Below are 22063 nucleotides of genomic sequence, written 5' to 3' on the forward strand. Positions count from 1 at the left end.
ATGTCAGCGGAAGTTACCCTGCTGTCATGGGCAGGGTGGTGTGTGTGTGTGTGTGTGTGTGTGTGTGTGTGTGTGTGTGTGTGTGTGTGTGTGTGTGTGTGTGTGTGTGTGTGTGTGTGTGTGTGTGTGTGCGCTCCATTTGCTTTGAAGAACCCTCTGCACTGTTTTGAATTGACACAGCACTACCCTCACATCCACACTTTCAGCTGGCGCCCACAGCCTTTCATCCACACCTATGCCGCAGAGCCCCACCCCTCTGCATCACGTCCCAACCACTGAGGACAGGAAGCCCCCGGCAACAGATCCCACCGCCACCTTTTCATCTCAGCCAGCCCACACAGTGCCGAGTATGAGCTCCACCACCCAGTCACAGCCCACAGGCCGCCCTCTCACCTCAGCTCCAGTGCCTGTGGGGCCAAAACACCGGGAGGCCCCATCTGAACTCAACGTTGGAGATGAAGGTATGGTGACGCACAGGGGAAAGCGCAATATAATTCTAATTTTCTCTAAAAAAAAGTGTGTTATATTATGTTTGTCCATTCCTCTGTCACATAGACCTCAAGGGGCCCCGGTACCACCCGAGCTCCCGGTTAGACCCCCTGCTGGCTGCTCTGCTGTCAGTGTTCATCGTCACCACTGCCATCGTCTTTGTCGTCCTCTTCCTGAAGCTCCGCCAGAGGACAAGCCACCCCGAGTTTCAGCGGCTGCAGGATCTCCCCATGGTAAGGCTTCTGAGCAGACATTACAGTGAGGATGATTCAGCTTCACTTGCTTCCCGTCCAGTCCTACATTCTATAGAAAATCCTCCTCCTCATCTACAAATCCCTGCATGACCTGGTACCTGTCTTACCTTCTCTATCCCAGCACCTATGGTCCTCAGATACAGGTCCCAGCCCCTGTTGATTCCCAAATTTGATCCAACCAGACCTTTTCAGATATAATGTAAAATCAAGTCCCAAAAATGACCTTTGGCCTGTATAAAAAAAAGGAAAACTGAATCTATTACAATGGAAATGTCAAATATGCTTCTGTATCTCAATAACTTTAAAAACTAGGGCTCTAATCTCATTCTTATAACTGCACTTCACTAAATGTCCAATTTACCATCAAGTTTTGTCTCAATGATCTTCTCCAGGAGGATTTGATGGAGGACACACCGCTCTCCAGATACACTTACTGATGGACACGTCCTGTCAGTCAGAGGCAACAGAAGCAAGGCGGACACTGAAGGAAGAAAGTGTGGACTCGAGCAAAGCTTTTACCCGATGCTGCTGCATCACTGCTGATCAGTGTGTTGGGTCAGTGGTGAAGTCGTTTCTCTGATGCTAACTTAAAATTGTTTTACTCATTTAAATACAACGGTTTTGTATAACTTCAACTCTTTTTCCACATTCCCTCTAAAGTACAGGAGATCTTCAGTCAGGTGGGAAACTTATGTTTTCTATGTATCCCTGACTTGACTCCCTATGTACACACAGCACTTTAATGTGGCACGTATGGTCACACTGCCCTCTAGGGGACATATGGGGTTATGTGGATCAAGGTTGCACATGGTCCCTTAGTGTAAATTAACTGACCACCTCAGGTTATGGAAGGAGACATTGGAGAGTGATGGATAAAGATTGAGAATGCAAAGTTCTTTCAGACACGTTAAAAAGTTTTCATCACGCCCCCAAATTAAAAACTTGAATTATGATCTTTTAGGTGACCAAATATTAGTGAAGTGCACTTTCACACCATATTGCCAGGTTGCACGTGTTGTCTTAATGCCACAGCGTTGCTGCACAAAAAAGGCAGGTGATATACAATTGAAAAGCCATATATTTTGGAAAAACAGTTAAGTAATACACAAGTTATAGATTATTAAACTGTTTTCATGAACTAACCAATTTAAGCCAAATTATGTGGCAAATATTTATTGTTGCGTCGCAGCCTTTAATGTGTACTTATCTGTGTTGTGGAACTTGTATCATCATAGTCTGATGCAAGTATATAAAACATGAAATTGGTTATTCTGCTTTTATTGATGAGTATTTAATCCACCAGAAGACCCTGCTACACTAAATAACCACTTAAATATGAGTCAAATGTCATGTCAAGCAGCATCAGGGACGGGTTTTTTGTTTTACCTGTATCTGTATTAGTTTGAATATTGTGCAGATGTGCTTGACCTTAAATTATGTATTAGAGATGTTTACCTAGTATTACTTTAATACTGCATTAAGTGCCATTAGTTATGTGTATTTATACATATATATGCCATTGAAAGGTAGACTTTAAGAGTTTATTGATATATGTCCTGTTTGATAATCAAATAGAAACCAGAGTAAAGTTGCACATTTAGAGGGTGGTGTTGTTTTATAAAAGCACTGAGCTTCAAGCCTTACAGTATGCTGTGTCATTGTAAATGTTTGTTTCTTTTGTCAGTGAATCTGCCTCAACAAGTCATGTTGGATTTGAACAAATACTCTCCTTTAATAAACGAAGCCACTCCCTTAAACACAGTCCATTGCTGCAAGGGCAGAATTTCAACCCTTACCCCACACCGCTCGCTACAAAGGAGGAAACACAAACATATTCATAACCAATGTGTCATATTTAATAGTATGAAAAAATAACAGCGATAATGATTGGAATTAAGTTTGAGTTTTCTTACACAACACCTGCATTCTTTTAAAAAAACATTTTCATTTATTTTTTTGCCGGGGTAAAACATAAGGTTTTATTTGAAATGTCCCTTTTTATAACATTGTCTTAATTTGTTTCTTACTAAAGATACATTCTTTGGCCAATTCATTCAACTTGTCAAATCTGGAAAGCAGGTAAAAATGCTTTGAGATATAAACTGACTTGTTATCTCACATGGAGCAGGAATGCCCGTATGTGAAAAAAACACATTCATCAGGGTAAATGAGGCGTTTTCCCTCAGCGAGAACCAGTCAGGTCACTTGTCAACGGCACCCTGACGAGAGGTTACAGCACGCATGCTTCAAGGTACATTACATTATATTAGTTATGTAGAGCAGTAATTATTGTTATAATCATTAATAAAAACCCAGGCTTAGTCGCTGTCCTCAACAGCAAGCGGTCTCCTTACAGAAACGCCCCATCCGTGGTCCAGTCCAACCCAACAGTTGGCGCCCGAAGCTGGCTGTGGTCAGGATCATTCCGAGGAAAGCCACATTGCCAAACGCTCCCCACCTTCTGTTTTTAGGATCTGATTGGGATAAAAAATATCATCCATTAGCTAAACTGCTTTAGCTAGGAGGAAAAAAGGTAAGAGACGTGGTACGCCCTCGACAGATCCCACAGTCACCTAGTCTCTGGGTTGTGGGAGGAAGCTGGAGAAAACTCACAGGGAGAACATGCAATCTCTACACAGACATGCCACAGTGGGTCAACAGGTTCAAACTCAGAACCTTGTTACTTAGAGTGCTAACTGCTGATAAAAGAGCAGAAAAGATAAATGAAAGTTCTTACCTCCTGTAGAGTACCCATGTGCGTACACCTCTCTGCTAATGATCCATACAGCTCCAAGTCCACTGGCTGCACGCTGTTACACACACACACACACACACACACACACACACACATAAAACACTTAGATATGATGAGAAAGTTGACATTCCTGCATTCTGCATTCAATGGCCCTATTTTTTCAAATTCTATCAATTCTTAGTCTGCGAATAGTATTCAAGTGTTGTGTTAGTATGATAGTACAAAAACTCACTGGACAATTCAAGCCACCAATAGCCAGGCAGAAGAGGAAGGCGGGGTACAGCTCCAGGCTAATGAGAGGTGATAACAGATTTTTATGACATTAATACATGAGCTTTAACCTCCTTTTCAAATGCAGCAACTTCTGAGTCACAGTGTGCAAATCTTTGTGGCATTGTCCTGGTTTACTCTGGTCGAAACTCACGTGTGTTGGTGTGCACGCTGGATACAGTTGAAAATCTTTCCGGTTTCAGGATCATCACTGTACATCTGAGGGTACTGTTAAGGCGAGGCAAGATTATTTGTACAGTTGCACCAAATTCCATGGGGCACAACCAGGCCCTGCCCACTTATGGAGCAACTTCATCAAGGTAGAGATCTATGCCTACAGTGTGTAAGCATAGAGTGGTGATTTGATTGATAAGAAAATTAACATTATAGTTTATATGTATTTGAACAGTCGTAGTTGTGCTCACCTGCACGTCGTACTTCTTGCGAGCTTTGCCAACCTTGATGGCCAGATGCCCAACCATGACAATACTGGCAACACCGGTCAACACCACCAATCCATACTCTTTGGAGAGAACAACCATCCTGACAGACCTGAGAGAGGAAAAATTACAGTCGCACACAAAACACATTCAAAACGATGACATGTTAACGCACAGAATAGCAGTGAAGATGCATACACAGTTACAGAAAGGATTACGAAGTCACAAAAAAAATCAGTCACACAAAAATTGAAGACGATCAAAAAGACATGTCACGCTTAAAAATCTAAACAGTCAAAAAATTCCCAAAATCGAAAGCACAATTCTTCAGATGAGTCTCCCACATACAGTTCCTCTCTATTGCAGGAGGAGTTCGTTTTTTGGCTAAACAACGAAGGGAACCCCCTGTTTTCTTTTCATGCATGAGGATTGATTAACATTCATTCGTCGTCTGAATCTAAGCTGAGTCTGTCCCAGAGGAGGAAAGAGACCGAGAGGAGCAGGGACGCCTTCACAGGAAAGGTCATCTGAGGATTCAAGCGGCGCCATTATTACAACAACAACATGTCTGAAAGTAGAAGAAGCGATCGAACTCACAACTCTCTCACAATAACACAAAGTTGAACTCACAGATGAAGCGACAGCTGTAACACACACGGGAGAGAACACGGAGCAACTCTCACAAGACCCGAAGTTTTCTGGTTTAATGCTACTTCCGTGTGCGCAGAGGATGACGTAACAGCCCAGACACACACAGGGGGCGTGGTCGGCGCTGAGACTAAAGCCCTGTGTTTTATTTTCTCAGATGATTAACTCGACAGCTTTTATAGCGGATGTGTGCTAAAAGTCAGGGTCACACCCACTTTCACTAGTCACATACAGGACCTTGACACTTCCTCAGGTGAGCTGAGGACACCAGGTCAAATGAGGTTGTCTTGTCACTGAGAACAATTGGGAATACCATGTATGGAAATCTCGTACTGCATATAAAGATTAGAGACACATTGCCACCTTTTTCCAATATCTAGAATTAGAGCTGTTAGTGAGTGAACATTTGGACAAAAAAACACATCTGTATGCCCTGAAAAATAAAGTTCAAAGTATCAGCGGAAGGGAAGAGTAGGACACATGTGTGACTGTCCTCTGATAATTGACAAGCTTTAATAGGCGTAGATACAATAATGGAATAATTGATTATAACGTCAACAGAGAAAATAATAACAACAATAAATATGCATAAAATACAAGGAACATAGAAAACAAAAAGCAGAGCTCTCCTGGACGTTTCAAAGCTAAACTGTTGTTAAAAATTAGTGAATAATAATTTTCCTCCCTTTAATTTTCTTATTGTGTTTATACAGTGTTGTGTGATTCCGGGGCAATTACTTCTGATACACGTTCGTTGGTTGACTATCATGATTAAATCATTATGTATTTATCAACAGCATGTAACCATCAGAGTTCTTATTGGGGAGATCCAAGCAGTGGGTAGATGCTGTTTATTCAGAGCACTAATAACAAATAAACCCCTTTATTAGATCATTAGGAGTCACAGCAGTGATCCAAATATGATCTATTCTATTTCATGTATTTCATTAAAAGTATTTTTTCCTTATTTATAAACTATCTGTAGGTTGTGACAGTGGCCAGCAGAGGAGAAAGTCAGTCTGATGATGCCGTGCTCAATCACCTATTAGCTGCTGTCATGTCTGCGTGAAGTCCTGTTTAATTAAAGCAATGCTGGGATGCATGTTGGAAAAAACACAAAGTTCAAAATACAAGAGAGGACACATTTAAATAAATAAATAAATACATTTTATTTGTAAGGCACTCTTCATCCGAGAATCTCAGAGTGCCACAAGTACATAGTTAAAATCAAAGTCCTAAAACTCAACTCAAAGTAAAAAATGCCTTCTTGAATAAAAAGGTTTTTAGGCCAGTCTTAAAAGAGTCCAGGGTATGTGTTGCCCTCAGGTGGTCAGGGAGACCGTTCCATAGGCGAGGCGCTGCTGAGCAAAAGGCCCGGTCGCCCATGGTGCAGAGCTTGGTGTTGGGAACCCCGAAGGAGCGAGCTACTTGTAGATCTGAGGGTGCGGGTGGAGGTTTGGGGAGTGATGAGTTCTTGTAGGTAGGGAGGTGCATGGCCAATGATGCATTTATGGGTGAGGAGTAGGACTTTGTAGTCAATCCGGGTTGAGACAGGGAGCCAGTGGAGTGAGTGGAGAATTGGTGTTATGACTTTGTAATCGTAACATTGTCGATGTGTCAACTTGTGTTTGGCAGTTGTTTACCTGGTGTGAATGAGAAGACGTCAACCACAAAGTGACCAGTGTTGGGAGTAACGGCGTTTAAGTATAACGGCGTTACTAACGGAGTTCTTTTTCAGTAACGGAGTAATCTAATTAATTACTTTTGTCATCGTTACAACGCCGTTATCGTTATTGATAATGTAAAGTGGCGCGTTACTACAATTTGGTTGAATGAAGCGGTCAGTCGGCGATCTCAACCGGCAGCGACTCCGCAGTCCCCGGCGCTGTTTGCCGGCTTCCTCCGCACTTCCGCTTTCTCCTGTCCCTTGCGACTCCTTCTCCACCAATGAATAGGCTTGACGTCGCTCGCTACGTCATCATCCGGCGACGGCTGTCAAACAACACTCTGGTGGTGGGGGGGGGGGGGGGGGGTCTCTCGATCCGTTACAATATTACACCCCAGCTGCGTGGAGAGAGCTGTCTCACTGCACGCTCTGACTACAGCTCAAGACAGCGACAATGGCGACGAGCCAGGCAAATTCAAAAGTAGCGTTCAATAACTGGAAGTACCGGCACTACTTCTCACACTACTTAATGGCCAGATTTTCCTTTTTTCTTTTTACCCAAGTTTACATTTGCACTTGAATTTTATTTTCAATATTTATTTTTATATGTTTTAATTCTATGCATCATATGGCAGGCTGCAATCTATTGAGTTCAAATAAATACCAAATGTTCTAAAATACTGTATATAGTGTTTTTATTCTTCAATCAGTTAATATAAACATCTTTGACGTTAAAGATGTTACAGAACGTAACAGCGTTATAAAACATGAAAAATAACGCCACAGTTACTTTGCTGAGTAACTAATTACTCTAACAATGTGGTAACTGAGTTACTAACTCAATTACTTTTTGGGAGAAGTAATTTGTAACTGTAACTAATTACTTTTTAGAAGTAACTTGACCAACACTGAAAGTGACATATCTTTTCTAAAGCTGCGTTTTACGAGGTCCAAAGGTTTAACTGATAAATCATTGGAAAACTTCTGTGAAATCGAGGTGAGCTGTTGGTTTTTCTGCCTTGTTTCCAGAGAACCACTTTTATTGGGCAGCTGTGTATAAAACAAAGTGTTTTTGCCAACTACCTTTGACCAATAATATCACATCAACAGTGCAGACACCCCCTCTAAAGAGTATAAAAGAACACAGCCTGCCGTAGTGTCTCCTTCAAACTTTCATTCTCATCCAACACTGCAGATCATCTCCAACCCCTCGTCCTGCTCCTGTGACAGAGAAAGAGAGACGCCAACATTATCCTGCTCCTCCTTCTGTTCGCCCTGACCCTCGGTGCTGTGTCTCCTTCAGATGGACCTGAGGTCCAGCTGCAGCGTGGAAACTGTCCCTCGTTCTGGTTCAGCTTCAACAGCCGCTGCTACAAGTACGTGGCCACACATATGAACTGGGCTGATGCAGAGCTCTACTGTGTGTCACAGGATGCCAACCTGGTGTCTATCCACAGTCTGGATGAAGAGAATTTCGTCAAAGCCCTGATCAAGAACTTTGATCATGCTGAAGGATTCACCTGGATCGGACTCAGCGACCTCCACAAAGAAGGCAGCTGGATGTGGTCTGATGGTTGTGCAGTGAAGTTTAGATTTTGGACGGCAGGACAGCCAGACAACAAGCGAGGAAGGGAAAACTGTGGTATTAACAATTATATCAACAATAAGAAATGGAATGATGTACCGTGTAGTCACCTTTATCCTTCTGTTTGTGCATCTCAAATAATGTGTCCTCACTGATTGTTAAATCTGATTTAACCTGTTCACTGATCACCTGATGCTTGTTGACATGAAATAGTCCTCAGCAATAAAGATATAAATGCACACTTCTCTGTTTGAACTCATTTCACACACTTACTTGTCATACCAGGTATTTGTTGTTTGTTGATTTTAACAATTCCAATGTTATTGTTAAAATCAATGACAAATATGAGTACAAATAAAATTAGATTTGGAAAAATCAAGTGGATATTTTAATTTAGCCTTTTTCATATGAAGTAGCCGATAGTGGATATTCTTTCAAACATAATGCCATTAAAAGAAACCAGAATTGCTCAACCCTGGAAAGTACCAACTACCAACATCAAAGGATTCATGGTCCATGTATGTCCGTGTTACAGAACATCGTGTTTTATTGGCATGTAATCAAAATTTGACGCCACGCCATGGTCACACCTTGTGACAAACAAAACCGATCTGTAAATAACTTTTAATCTCCGTCTTGTTGTGATGACACTCATCTCAATTTGAAGTCGGTCTGATGAAAGCCCCGGTACAAGTACCTCAAAGTAAAAATGTGAAATATGGCCAAAATGGCCACTAAATGCAAAATAGCAGGCTTCCTGTGGTGTTTTTCCAATTGCACCTAAGACTTTTTTGTTTGTCTGATCAAAAAGCCAATTAATTTGCCTGAATAATAATAATAATAATAATAATGATAATAATAATAATAATAATAATAATAATAATAATAATAATAATAATAATAATAATAATAATAATAATAATAATAATAATAATAATAATAATAATCCTTAGAATTTCAACAGGGCCTCACCTGTCAGGTCAGTGCCCGGGCCCTAATAATGATAATAAATAACCACAAGGGGAAATACATCCTTATTTCATGTCCTTTAATTGTCAATCAATACAATCTTTGTATTCTAAGCACTATTATTTACAAAAGGTAATTGTGACAAAGTACATAATGCAAGGTGGCTATACCGGACAACAAGACCTGCTGTCAAGCCAAAATGAGGGAAAAAGAGTCATCAAGTGCCAGGGCAGGGGATCCATGGGAAGAGACCAACGTGTTTGTCCGGGGGGGAGAATCCAGAAAGTAGTGTGGCTGATGGAGCTGGATCAGACGTCAGTGACACAGCAGGTGAGTTAGTGGATGATTCTTGGATGAGGTTTTATAGAAACCTCAAGAACAGCTCAAAGTCTGGTAATTTTTTTTGTGTAAGAAATGGAAATACTTGAGAATAAAAACAAATTAATCTCTTCCAATTCATAGCATATCTGTTTTATTCTCTTACAGAAAACACAAATCAATAACTATACAATAAATGAAAAATATACAAAGAGCAATGATTCACCTTCATGCCAACAACTTACAGCTCCAGCACTGGCTGCACGCTGTTACACACACACACACACACACACACACACACACACAAACACACACACACACATAAAAAACACTTCGATATGATGAGGAAGTTGACATTCCTGCTTTCTGCATACAATGGCCCAATGTTTCAAATCCTAGCACAAAGAATGTCAGTCAAACTTTGTTTTATAAATGCTTAAAATATTTTGTTACACCTTAGTCTGCGAATTGTATTCAAGTGTTGTGTTAGTATGACACTACAGAAATAAACTCACTGGACTAGGCTCCAGGCTAACTAGAGGTGATAACAGATCTTTATCACATTACTACATTAGCTTTAACCTCCTTTTCAAATGCAACAACTTCTGAGTCACAGTGTGCAAATCTTTGTTGCATTGTACTCTGGTTTACTCTGGTTGTTACTCACGTGTGTTGGTGTGCACGCTGGATACAGTTGAAAATGTTTCCAGTTTCAGGATCATCGCTGTACATCTGACTGTTAAGGCGAGGCAAGATTATTTGTACAGGCTGGCACCTTTCAACAAAACTAATCCACTGTTACACCACATTCCATGGAGCACAACTTGACCCTGTCCACGTATGAAGCAACTTCATCAAACTAGAGACCTATCCTTACAGGGAGTGGTCCTATAGCTCCTATACGTATTTGAACAGTAATAGTTGTGCTCACCCAACTTGGTCAACCCCTGAGATCAGTCAGCGAGCACAATGCTCACTTATCACTTCCGGGGATAACTCATATTTTGCTGTGTTTGCCAATTTGACTGTAATTAAAACCATTGGTTGATATATTGATACACTCCCAAAATATTCCAGTGAGCTAAAGTGTGAAATAAACCCTCAAACCTCAAATGAGCCTGCAGGGAGAGAAATGCATACAAGTTAAGCCTCTCACAATCCAAAAGCTTTGATGCATTTATTTTTACAGTTTCTGCAAAATCGGCACAGGTTAATAAACCACAGACAAATTCTATTTAAACAGTAAAAGGTAAAATGATAGCAGACAAAGGATTGAAAAATCTCCACAGTATTGGCTTTTTTAATTAGGTAGTGAAGAATGGAGGACCCCAAGTGTCAGAACTGATAATAAAGCAGTTTATTAGTCAATGAATTGTACAATATAAAAGTGACTTAAAAATGAGTTGGTTATTCTATGTATAAACTGCATTACAAAGTAATTCATTAATTGACATTGTAATGGTTGATAAGAAGATGAATTATAAAAAGAATGTACAAATTGAATTTGTCAAGAAAAATACTGTATATGCTTTTGGGTCAGTCCTAAGCGAGGGACCCTGCAAAAGTTTATTCCCTCAGAACAGTACCAAGTATCCGTCACTAGATGTCGTCATGAAGTCACTTAACATTCCTTGGCTTCAAACAGCTGTGTGGAACAACTCAGCCCCGTGTAAAAAAAAGCATTAGGTTATATATGCCTACGGGCCTCCTGCTCTTTTGTACACCAGGGAATAGCAAGTACAACTCCAAACTTCTTCATCTGTGATCACGTATGCTTGTGTGAGAAAGAGTGAGAGTGGTCAGTGTGCAGCTGGTTGTCCACTCTCATCTGAGTCGGGTCGTTTTATTTTCACGGACTGTCACATCTGTCCTCCTCCTCCTCCTCCTCCTCCTCCTCCTCCTCCTCCTCCTCCTCCTCCTCCTCCTCCTCCTCCTCCATCATGCCTAGTCTGATTCACTACTTCAACACCTACATACAGAACCCAGAATAGACTCGGGACTCTCACTTAGACTGGAGAGGGGAGGAGAGAACAACTGCTGCCTGAGACCACCCTGTCCCATCTCATCTCGTCCCACCGTCTGCTGGCTGGATACTGGGCAGAGTTCGGCTGGTTGCCAGTGGCAGATATGTCAGTCATTGTCGTGAGCGTCTCTCTGCACATATACGGGCCTGAACTGTGATGGGCTGATAGGGATCCCCCCTCGCTCAGCACATTGTAATAATTGCTCCACTATCTTGTTACAAGGCTTAAAACCCAATGTGATGTTATCTCACACAATCTCAGGTGTCAGGTGCACCTGCTTCTTGTTCCAGCTACACACACACACACACACACACACACACACACACACACACACACACACACACACACACACACACACACACACACACACACACACACACACACACACACACACCTGAGGCAAAGGCTAATTGAAGTGTATGCACACATTCGAGGAAGAGTGCATCTTCCTGCATTCTGCATACAATGGCCCTATCATATGTTGTACTATCTTAATGTACTCTAATGTAATGTAATCTTGATGAGGACACTAATCGCCCTAATGCACTTCCTGTAGCCCAATACACAAACGTAACCATCACGACTGAATGCCTAACCAAACCCTTTAACTAAAACTAAACTTTACTCTAAATATTAACCCTATAACATAAACCTAATTCTAAATTTAACCTAATCCTAATCCTAAAAGCAAGTGGAACCCTCAAACACCCGATTGAAGGTGACTCAGAAAGTGAGGACCTGTCAAAATGTCCTCACTTTCTAAAAATATCCACAAGTCCTATAGGCTAAAAAATGATCCTCACAACGATATCTTTACAAGTACATAGACACACACACACACACACACACACACACACACACACACACACACACACACACACACACACACACACACACACACACACACACACACACACACACACACACACACTTGTGTTTATGTTTGTAAATCTATCTTAGTGAGGACATTCCCCCTTACCCTAACCTTAACCATCAATACTAAATGCCTAACCCTTAGCAAACAAAACCAACCCCTTAACCCTCAATTGGGTCTGAAAGTGAGGACCGGACAGAATGTCCTCACTCTCTAAGTTGTATATAGGCTAAACTTTAGCCTCACAAAGATACCTGTATAGTGCACACACGCACCCACCGATGGATGCACTCACATGCACATGCACACACACACACACACACACACACACACACACACACACACACACACACACACACACACACACACACACACACACACACACACACACACACACCTGACGCATGGTGCACATGCCTGCAGCTGAAGCATTATAGGTCACCTTTATTCCAGCTGCTCTCCCGAATCATGCATTTGCGATGGCCTCAATATTTAATGTGAGTCTTCCATTACCTCTGCTCTATCTGTCCCAGGCGTCAGATCGCCCCACAGCGCGTAACCCCCGCGCCCCCCGCCGCCGCCGTGCACTTCAGCTCTCACCCCCCCCCCCCCCCCCCCCCCTCCTCCTCCCCCATCTCCGGGATTCAGTTTCGGGAAAGCGAGACCTGCTGCGGGGAGCGACTGGCCGTGTTGGTCGGCAGCAGCGTGAGAGGACGCGGGCAGCTCGTCCCCGGGTTGGTTCTGATGTCTGAAACTCCTTCAACCCGATGACATTCTGAAAAACACGTGATTGTCCAGTTCCAGACAGTGGACCCACGCGGGAGGAGACAGGATGACCTGAGCCATTACGCGCAGAGAAGGTTTCCCACGGGCAGGCGCGAAGGGTTTGACCTCTGCGCGGATAATTTCTGTGCGTAATCATTCGGCGAGGATGCATCAATGAAGAATGTGACTGCGCCGGATTCTCTCCGAACGGGCTGGATGAAGCCCTCGGCGGTGACATGCGTCTTGCCCCGCAGCCAAGCGCGCAACCCCTGCGGCTCCTGGCGGTGCTGCTCCTCCTCGCCACGGGGGTGATCGCGTCCCCGGTCATCTCCTCCGGCTGCCCCGACCGGTGCGTGTGCGACGACCAGCTGGTGGTCCAGTGCGCCGGGCAACATCTGACCAGCTTCCCGGTCAACCTGCCGCTGGCCACCCGGCAGCTCATCATCTCCAACAACCGCATCGTGGAGCTGCCGCCGCTGGCGCTCAACTATCTCTCGGACCTGGTGTACCTGGACTGCAGCAACAACTCCCTGACCGAGATCTCAGAGTCCACGTTCGGGAACCTGCGCAAGCTGGCCTACCTGGACCTCTCCTTCAACACCCTGACCCGGATCGAGGACCGGACCTTCGGGCCCTTGGCGAGCCTGGTGATGCTGAGGATGACGGACAACCCGGGGCTCTCGGAGATCCACCCGGACACCTTCTCGGAGAACGCAGTGCTCCAGGTTCTGGACGTGAGCAGGAACAACCTGACGGTGCTCAACATCACCTCCCTGATCGCCATGCCCTCCCTGCGCTCCCTGGGACTCAGCGGGAACCCGTGGAGCTGCGAGTGCGACAACGAGGACCTGTGTCTGTGGGTCCACCTGGAGGGCTTCAAGTTCCAAGGTCCTATCAGTGATTTATTCTATTTCATTCTTATATGATATACGGTGCTGCACAATATCACGAACCTTTACTGTCGGGGTTTCCCTGAGCCTGGAGTGGATTCGTCCCACGTGGACTGCTGTGCTCTAGTTATTAATTATTAGATAACCTGTAATGTAAACTATTGGTCTTTTTCTGGCTCAATAACTGGTCTGTATCCGCGAAGAGATGCAAATGTGTCTTTTCATTTTATATTTAAAATTGTTATGAAAGAGAAAGCAGATAACTTAGATAGCAGAAATACTTTTATTTAAATCTGATAAAGATAGAAACTATTGGTATTTTTCTGGCTCAATAACTGGTCTGTATCCATGAAGAGAGTAAATATGTCTTTTCATTTTATATTTAAAATTGTTATGAAAGATAGAAACTATTGGTGTTATAAATTTGTTGCCAAAATTAAAAATCAAAATATGCTGTAGCTATATATATCAGTTAATACATTAATACATTTATCAGTGTATGGGTTAACCTGCTACTGGGCCTCTGGACAAAAAGAAGCCATTGATTTGAATTGATTATATTTAGATAGAAAGTTGTAAATCTGAATTTTGCCATATGGGCCATCAAGACTATAATGGACTCTCTCAAGCTTATCATGTCAACTGATGGGCCGGGAGTGCTCTATGTTGCCAGACTCCTTTTCAATAACATTCTCTCCACAATCATCCCTTCAGAGATCTTGATGTATCTCCATTAAAAGGCCCCTCTTCATGCCACCTTTGCTTGTTTACATCTAAAAGAAACGTGCCAGCATTCTGTAACCTTGTGTGTGATGTCACATTGCACGGTGGCTTCCTGCATGTCAGAGGCGTGACATGCAGCCCAGCAGCTCGGGCATCTCTCACGCCATTCCAGCTGCACACAGCCGCTCGTTCCCCTCTGTGGCCACATCTGCTGCCAGCATCAAAGTGGAACTCACGTTTGCACCTTTTCTACAGGGCAGTGACGCAGAATAAAAGCAGGACACATGCACCTTGAACAGGCTGTGTGCAAAAAGAGCCGCTCGAACCGGAGCTTCTGGGGTAATACAGCTATGGTGATATTTCACGGCTTATATCAGCCAAGGTGATTTTTTTAAATTCCAACCCGGTAACCATAACACTGTAGTTATAAACGGTTTATGACATATGGATTGACCATTTATAAAACAAGTAATTATGAAAGGATGCATTATTCAATCTGCAGTAGCACAAAAGGGAGGAATTTAAAATAACTGACTGTAAAAAATGTTTGCTTCTATCAAAGCAGCTCTAATATTCCTCAGAGCCCTTCAAGGAAGGAGTGACTCCATGCCTGCTTGTCTTGAACCATGTCACGTCGACATGTCACATCAAAACGCTCTGTCACGTCTTCACCCCTGAGCACACAGCATCATCACAACCGACATCATACATCGTCACCCACAACTGCATCATTGTCAATGGTAAGACACAGTGTGTTTCATATGCTAAATATACAGCCCGGCTTTATCCGAGTCTAAGTTCGACCCTCTCTCGGCTTTCAGTGGGATGAGGGCGCAGGTGACGACAGTGGAGCGTGACAGCATTCAGACTATCAAATAACAAAGCTGTCGGAAAAGGAGATCGGAGACCGGGGAGCCGTCTGATTTCTTCTCTAGCCACCGTGTTCATTAATTCAGCCCTGAAAGCCTGCGGCAGTTTGGGGAAGAAAAACAGCGAGTCGTTTAGCCCAGAAATTACTTATCGATCTATTTAGCGAGTGGGATAGTTTCCTGCAGGTGTGTGATGAATAGATCACGGTTGCACCATGAAATATCGACCGCTCTTTTCGTTTTATTTCGGTCAAGCTGATAGAAGTGTATGATAATCCATATTACTTTTAGTGTGGATGTGTCACTATGCAAAAGGGCAGCGGCTATTTATAGTGCGCTTAGTGAGCAAGAAGCCAGTCATAATTCGAACACTATAGCTGTTGAATGCACACCACTCATAGTAAAAAGGCATCCCCTGCTTCTCTCTCCTATGCACAAACACATACCCCCCCACCCACCCACACACACACACACACTCACACACACACACACACACACACACACACACACACACACACACACAAACACAAACACACACAGCGGTTCACCATGGTACCTGTGAAGCTTGGTTCAAGTCCAAATTGAATCCTGCAAGAGCTGTCCTATTTTCTTGCCGCTCATTGCCTTTTGTTTATCTTAATTTTGAGTGGTGCCTCTTCCAGTGACAGCTGCCAGCATGGGAGAAGGCGGACACACATACACACACACACACATACGCATTGTCACACACATTCTCCATCTCTGCTATGTACACACATTGTCTGTCCATCTTTTTTCCAACAGCCAGCAACGCAGACAACACCACATCGCCTTAAAATTGAGCACCTTGTGTTTTTACACATGTGCTGTCACATGCATACAAAATCCCAAATGTACATTCACTCATGTAAACACACACAGAACTGACTTTTGGTGCTTTAGGTGGAGGAGACAGAAGGTCAACATTCTCGAGGCGAGTGTGTTTCGGCTCCAAACTCTGTCTCGGCAGCCTTGTTATCTCTCATCTCGGTCTCACCTGGTTCATACAACATGAGCCGCCTGTCTACTTGGTTTAGGAAACGCATCTACAGCGAGCGAGCGCGTGAGCGAGCGCGAGGGAGAGAACGCTTCAGGAAGGAACCAACAGATTCTCCTCTGTCTCGCCTTACTGGCCGGATTAGCACTCGCTCAGCTGTTATATAAGGAGAGTGTCTAGAAATAGAGCAGAGAGAGTGGATGGGGGAAGGAAAGAGGGAAAGCCCTCTTCTTTGATGCCAGTCCCTTGAGGGTGGAGGAGGATGAGTGGTGGGGGTGAAGCCAGAAGGGTTTCCTTCCTGGCTGTCAGGCACAAACACTTGCATGGGTATACACGTGCACGCACACACACACACACACACACACACACGCTGCAAGGGCACAGATAGTAGATGGGAAAGTTGATTCTTGTGGAGAGGGTTTGTGCATACATATGAGATAAGAGAGTGTGTGTTTCTGCATGGGTGGACACATTTGTTTGTGACTAACTGCATTCTGTGTGAACAGTGCACAGGATCGGAGCAGGCATTGAATTATCTGTGGCAGATGGAGCTTAGAGAAGCCGACGGTCTTTGTGTTCTTCAGATCTCTGAGACAAAAATATTAGGAAAACAACAGTTTTGTCAGGCGTCCTGTAAATTTCCTAATAAATGAAAGTGATTGAAGGATACCATACCTCTCTATCACCCTCTGTCATTTCACGCTTCCCACCCACCTGAGTCAGTCACAACATCACATGGTACCGTTGGGAGGGCATCAAAACTAGTTTGGAACTGCCAGCAGGAATTAAAGTTGGAAAAATGTATGAATTACTCAATTATTTTAAGAGTTAACCTGGTCAAGGATATTTGAGATAGGCTACCTAGCCAAACATTAATAAGCATCTAAGCATCTAAAATCAATTAATAAACAGGTAAAACAATAATGTAGCTTAGTCCTGATTCTGAAGTCCCACAGGATCTTAGTTCTGTTTTTCTCAACCACCTTCGGTTGTATGTCCCAACAGTACTTGTGTACCTCTAATCCACACACAGATGTTCCTGTTCACTATCCAAGCCACTTGGTAATGCCTCTCAATGTGCCCTGTCCCAGCCTGCATCTTACACCCTGCTACTATGTGCTGGACTGTCTCCAGGGTGTCTTTGCACAGCCTGTCCCTTAGGTCTTGTCTGCTGTGGTTGGCCCTAGCCTCTATGGATCTTGTGCTTTGGGCCTGTTCTTGTGCTGTCACGACGAGTACCTTTGTGTTGTCTGTCGGATCAGGCTTTTCCAGCCACTGGTAGATCTCTTAATATCAGCCACTTCTCGGTGGTACATGCTGTGCAGGGGCTTGTCCTTCGATGATGGTTCATCTTCCTCCTCCTACTCATCATCATCCATATGTTTCTGCAGTCGAGTTATATAGCAGCTCATCACTTGGGGCTATCTTCCTCATGTAGTCCTGGATTTTAATTGCCTCTCTCTCTCTTATATATATTGTTATATAAAGATGTATATATATACATCTTTATATAACAAAACTGGAGCTTAGTCTGGATATATATATAGAGGCAATTAAAATGTATATATATATTGGCTCCTCTTACAATAGCATGTCATCAAGAGCCTGGTCAAACACACATGAAGTCAGTCACCACAGGTCAAATCATTACAAGCACAACAGCAAAGCATAATCCAAAACAAATGCTGGTAGACCTACTGTACATACATGGATAGAATGCACATTGGGCTAACTGGTACATAGAGGACAATACAAAGAGTCACACAATGTCAGATCATCCAGTTCTTCATTTAAAATATTAGGTGGAGTGTTTCAAGGTAAAATATATACCTACACTCACATTGGAGTAGAATTTGGTTTATATTACCCTCTAAGATGGTTGGGTAACAAAATGCCAAATCTGCTGAGTGCTGTCTGCCAAGTGAATAGTGACAGCTTGTTGAGGTTCAGCAGGGTGGAGGGCTCCGTTATGTTTGTTAGTCGTACATCTAAGTTGTCTCCTTGTTTTTTCGGCATGTTTGATAGTACTTTGGTGTTATTATTACCTGTCCACTTTAAAGTCAACTCCCATCAGCATTTGGAACAGGATGATGGTGTTGTTGAAGGGGTACTCAGTTCATCTGATATAGAATTGTACATAAGACAACAAAGTTTAGTAACCCCTGATTTAGAAGACAACATGTCTATAGTAAACTGCATTATACAGTAAGTATAATAACAGTGTGTCGATCCACGTTTCGCTTAAATATCAGGCTGCAGAGAGGCAAAGCAGCAAACATTTACATGCAGACTCTACAATATATATGCCAGCAAAATGAGGGAGTGGATTTAAAAAAGCTGTTTAGAGACAGGGTTATGGAAAACTGTTCCCTGTGCAGGAACTTCCAAGTCTTTTTATCTCTCCCTGTGGGAATCCCCCTCAGCACAAAAGCTCTGGAAACACAGATGCCAATTAAAAACAGCGGCCGCGTGGAGACGGCAGAATTCTGTTGTGTCGCACACACTTTCTGCTCTCAGTAACAAAAGGCTTTCGGATTATTTCCTGAAAAATGCATCTCTCGTCAGCCGCTGCCAAGCTCAACATCCACAATGTGACACGATTAATATTGAGTGAAAGGCCTTTGAAACTGGATCCAAACTGTAGTTTTGTGAGAGCTAGGAGGCGTGGGATTTTTTTTTTTTTGTGACATTTTTGTTAGGATTTGTGGATTTCAGCAAGGTCTTAGTCGTAGTCGTACCCGGCGCCTGATGATGGGAAACCCTATTATCAGTGGTTTCAGGCAGACACAAAGGCCCAAGTCACTCTCTAATCCTGTGGGGGAGAAAAGAGTTTGAATAATTCATCCATGATTTTTTTTTTAATGCTGCATCAACTCAAGGCTGTCGTACATGGGAGGCTCCCAAAGCTTCCAGTTTTCCGATAAGGAGAGCAACATTGTTATGCAAGTGCCGTTTGAACTCGAATGTGTTATGGTCCTCTTCAGCTCAGTTTGCAGCAGATGTGCCATTTACAAATGTTATGTAAAGTGATATGTCGTAATGTGTTCATGAATGATTTAACAGGCTGCTGTGATTAATGCCAGATGTAGAATAATTTTCCTGCTGAGTTATTTGTGCATTTTGTTGTGGCTCTCACAACATCAAAGAATCCTTTAAAACATATGCGGATTATCAAGGCGGTGAATATTTATACTGTTAGAAATGTCACTTGGAATTTGCAGAGAAGGTCAGCAGTTAAGTTCACTTACAAGGGCCAGGAAATATGTTTTTGAGTTTTAAACTCAGTAAACAATACCTAAGGACGTTTTCTTTCTTAACTTTATCTTCGATTGTTGCTCATTTCGTCATTTTTATTTATTTTATAGAAAAACATTTGACTTATCTCTGCCAAACATGTTGTATTTTCATTAGCATTTTTCTGTTAATGCAGGATTACGGAAACAACTACTGGATGGATTTCCATTAAACATTTTGGGCAGATGTGTTATGAGTTGGTTAGAACCCATTAAATTGGGGCGCAGATCCGTAGCAGGAACATTTTTTTTAAACTCTCTTTAACATTGTTGCATTTTTGACCATTTTCCTCAGAGAATAATCCATGGATCTTGATGGAAATGATCAGGCATGTTTAGGGAACTGATATTTAGGAGTGTGTGTATTATTGATCTAGTGCTTCATAAGGCTTCATAAGGGGACTGCTGGGTCTTGGCGGACCCATGCACTCTACTGAATGACATTCCAGTGCACGTGTATCCATCTTTGACCAACTGTAATGCAGTTTTACTAACTGTTAGTAAAAGAATAAGCATGTGTGTTCAAGATGTCCCTGTTCTGGATTGACGATATGAAAACACACACACACACCCTGCACCTTCAGTCCAGAACAGTATGAGTTGTCTAAAAGATATCACTCCAGGAAATCTGACCAATTAACAACACCAAGCGATTCAATTCAATTCAAACAACTTTATTAATCCCATGGGGGCAATCATTCATTTGGAATTTGAAACGGCTTTTACGAAAAACATGATCAGACATGTACAAGATACAAGGGAGCTAAATGAAGTATATGAAAGATAAATATAGAATAAATATCAAAGTTGCAGACAGTAAAGAAGTGAAAAAAAAAAGATAAAAATAGATCAATGACAAAGAAAGCAAGGATTTAAAGAATTTATGTACCGACAGATTGCAGGAGGGATTTGAAGTACAAGCAGGCGACATGACATCCTGATGGCAACATGTAAAACTTACTGGTTAGAACATTTTCAGGAGACAATATATACTCTGTGCTTTCCAGAGTGTTTTTGGTTAAAAAAGAAATGAGATCTTTTTAACTACTGTGATCATAGAACAGATTTTTACAATATTGTTCAGGCTGATTTCTACGATTTGTTGAAAAAATTTATTATATTCAGAGTGCTATGAATTATGAATTAGGTCCTGATCCTTTGACTAATGCTCTTCATTCTCTCTCCGTGTGCGTCTGTGTCACAGATGAGGGCCAGAGCGTGTGCGGCTCACCTGTCGACATGCAGGGCCGTCGACTCGGTGACGTGGGCATCCAGCTGCGGACGTTATGTCACCAGACTCTGGGCTCCTGGGACTACATTTTCTTTATCGCCATCGGCTTCATCATCTTTGCTGCCGGCACCGTGTCGGCCTGGGTGATGGGCGTCATAATGGTGCTCTACGAGCGCTACATCAAGAAAAAAGATGAACGGCTCGAAGTGGACGAGGACGAGGAGGGGGAAGAAACCACTGAGACGGGCCACACCTCGCGGGCCAGGAGTGACCATGGCAACGGGAATTTAAAAACCTTGCACAATGTTTAAAAGATGACGCCATGGATACCCGTCAGTGCCTCCTGTCAACTTCCAGGACAGTCTGTGAAGTCCAATTAAAGCCCAGAGTCTGTTTAACAGGCTCCGCTCTGAGAGAGAGGAGAGAGGACTCGTCAGATAGAGGGAATGTCATTCTACTCATCTGTAGTGGGCTTTCAGGTGATGTAACACACTCTGGCTGCCATAATGGTGGTCTGTGAAACATTTGAGTGGGAAGTGGTCATCCCTGCAGAAAGAAATCAGTAAAGGTGGTTATCAATGTTCTGAAATAACAGGTTGGTATAACATGAGATATTTGAAAAACATGCTCATTTTGGTTTATATACTAGAGTGATCTCATTTCCCACCGTAAGAAAATATTTTGACATTTGCAAAGATTAGTTTTCTTGTCAAGAGTAAATAAGAAGATCAAAACTAAATAAAATTGAATCAATACAATTTTATTTGTATAGCCCATATTCACAAATCACAATTTGCCTCCAAGGAGCAACATCCTGTGATCTTAACCCTCAACAAGAGGGAGGGAAAACTACCCAAGGAGAGAGTCGAAAAGTGTAGAAACCCAGAGAGAGTCACGTGTGAGGGATCCCTCTCCCAGGACAGAGTGAAGTGCAATAGAGGAGGAAAGAGAAGCATGTGACATGTCCCCCGACAATCTAGGCCGA

General features: G+C 42.8%; 3 protein-coding genes across 3 annotated transcripts; 2 read left to right on the top strand and 1 right to left on the bottom strand.

Annotated features, from left to right (window-relative positions):
• Nucleotides 1-2577: 2577 nt before the first annotated feature.
• mgst3a (microsomal glutathione S-transferase 3a) lies at nucleotides 2578-4970 on the bottom strand. Its single transcript, XM_061083872.1, has 6 exons — nucleotides 4839-4970; nucleotides 4194-4320; nucleotides 3923-3996; nucleotides 3731-3788; nucleotides 3481-3553; nucleotides 2578-3217 (listed from the first exon to the last, which is right to left on the bottom strand). The coding sequence occupies exons 2-6, from the start codon at nucleotides 4308-4310 to the stop codon at nucleotides 3075-3077; spliced, it is 465 nt and encodes a 154-aa protein (XP_060939855.1). The 5' UTR covers nucleotides 4311-4320; nucleotides 4839-4970; the 3' UTR covers nucleotides 2578-3074.
• A 2779-nt stretch (nucleotides 4971-7749) lies between these two features.
• Nucleotides 7750-8346, top strand: LOC133018109 (lactose-binding lectin l-2-like; the record flags this gene model as incomplete). Its single annotated transcript, XM_061084417.1, has 1 exon — nucleotides 7750-8346. A coding segment is annotated over one exon (513 nt), but the record flags the coding sequence as incomplete, so codon positions are not given.
• Nucleotides 8347-13293: 4947 nt separating this feature from the next.
• On the top strand, nucleotides 13294-21389 carry LOC133017477 (leucine-rich repeat-containing protein 52-like). Its single transcript, XM_061083591.1, has 2 exons — nucleotides 13294-13945; nucleotides 21052-21389. The coding sequence occupies exons 1-2, from the start codon at nucleotides 13294-13296 to the stop codon at nucleotides 21387-21389; spliced, it is 990 nt and encodes a 329-aa protein (XP_060939574.1).
• Nucleotides 21390-22063: the final 674 nt, after the last annotated feature.

This window comes from Limanda limanda, chromosome 13 (assembly GCF_963576545.1).
Source record: "Limanda limanda chromosome 13, fLimLim1.1, whole genome shotgun sequence".
Lineage (NCBI taxonomy): Eukaryota > Metazoa > Chordata > Actinopteri > Pleuronectiformes > Pleuronectidae > Limanda > Limanda limanda.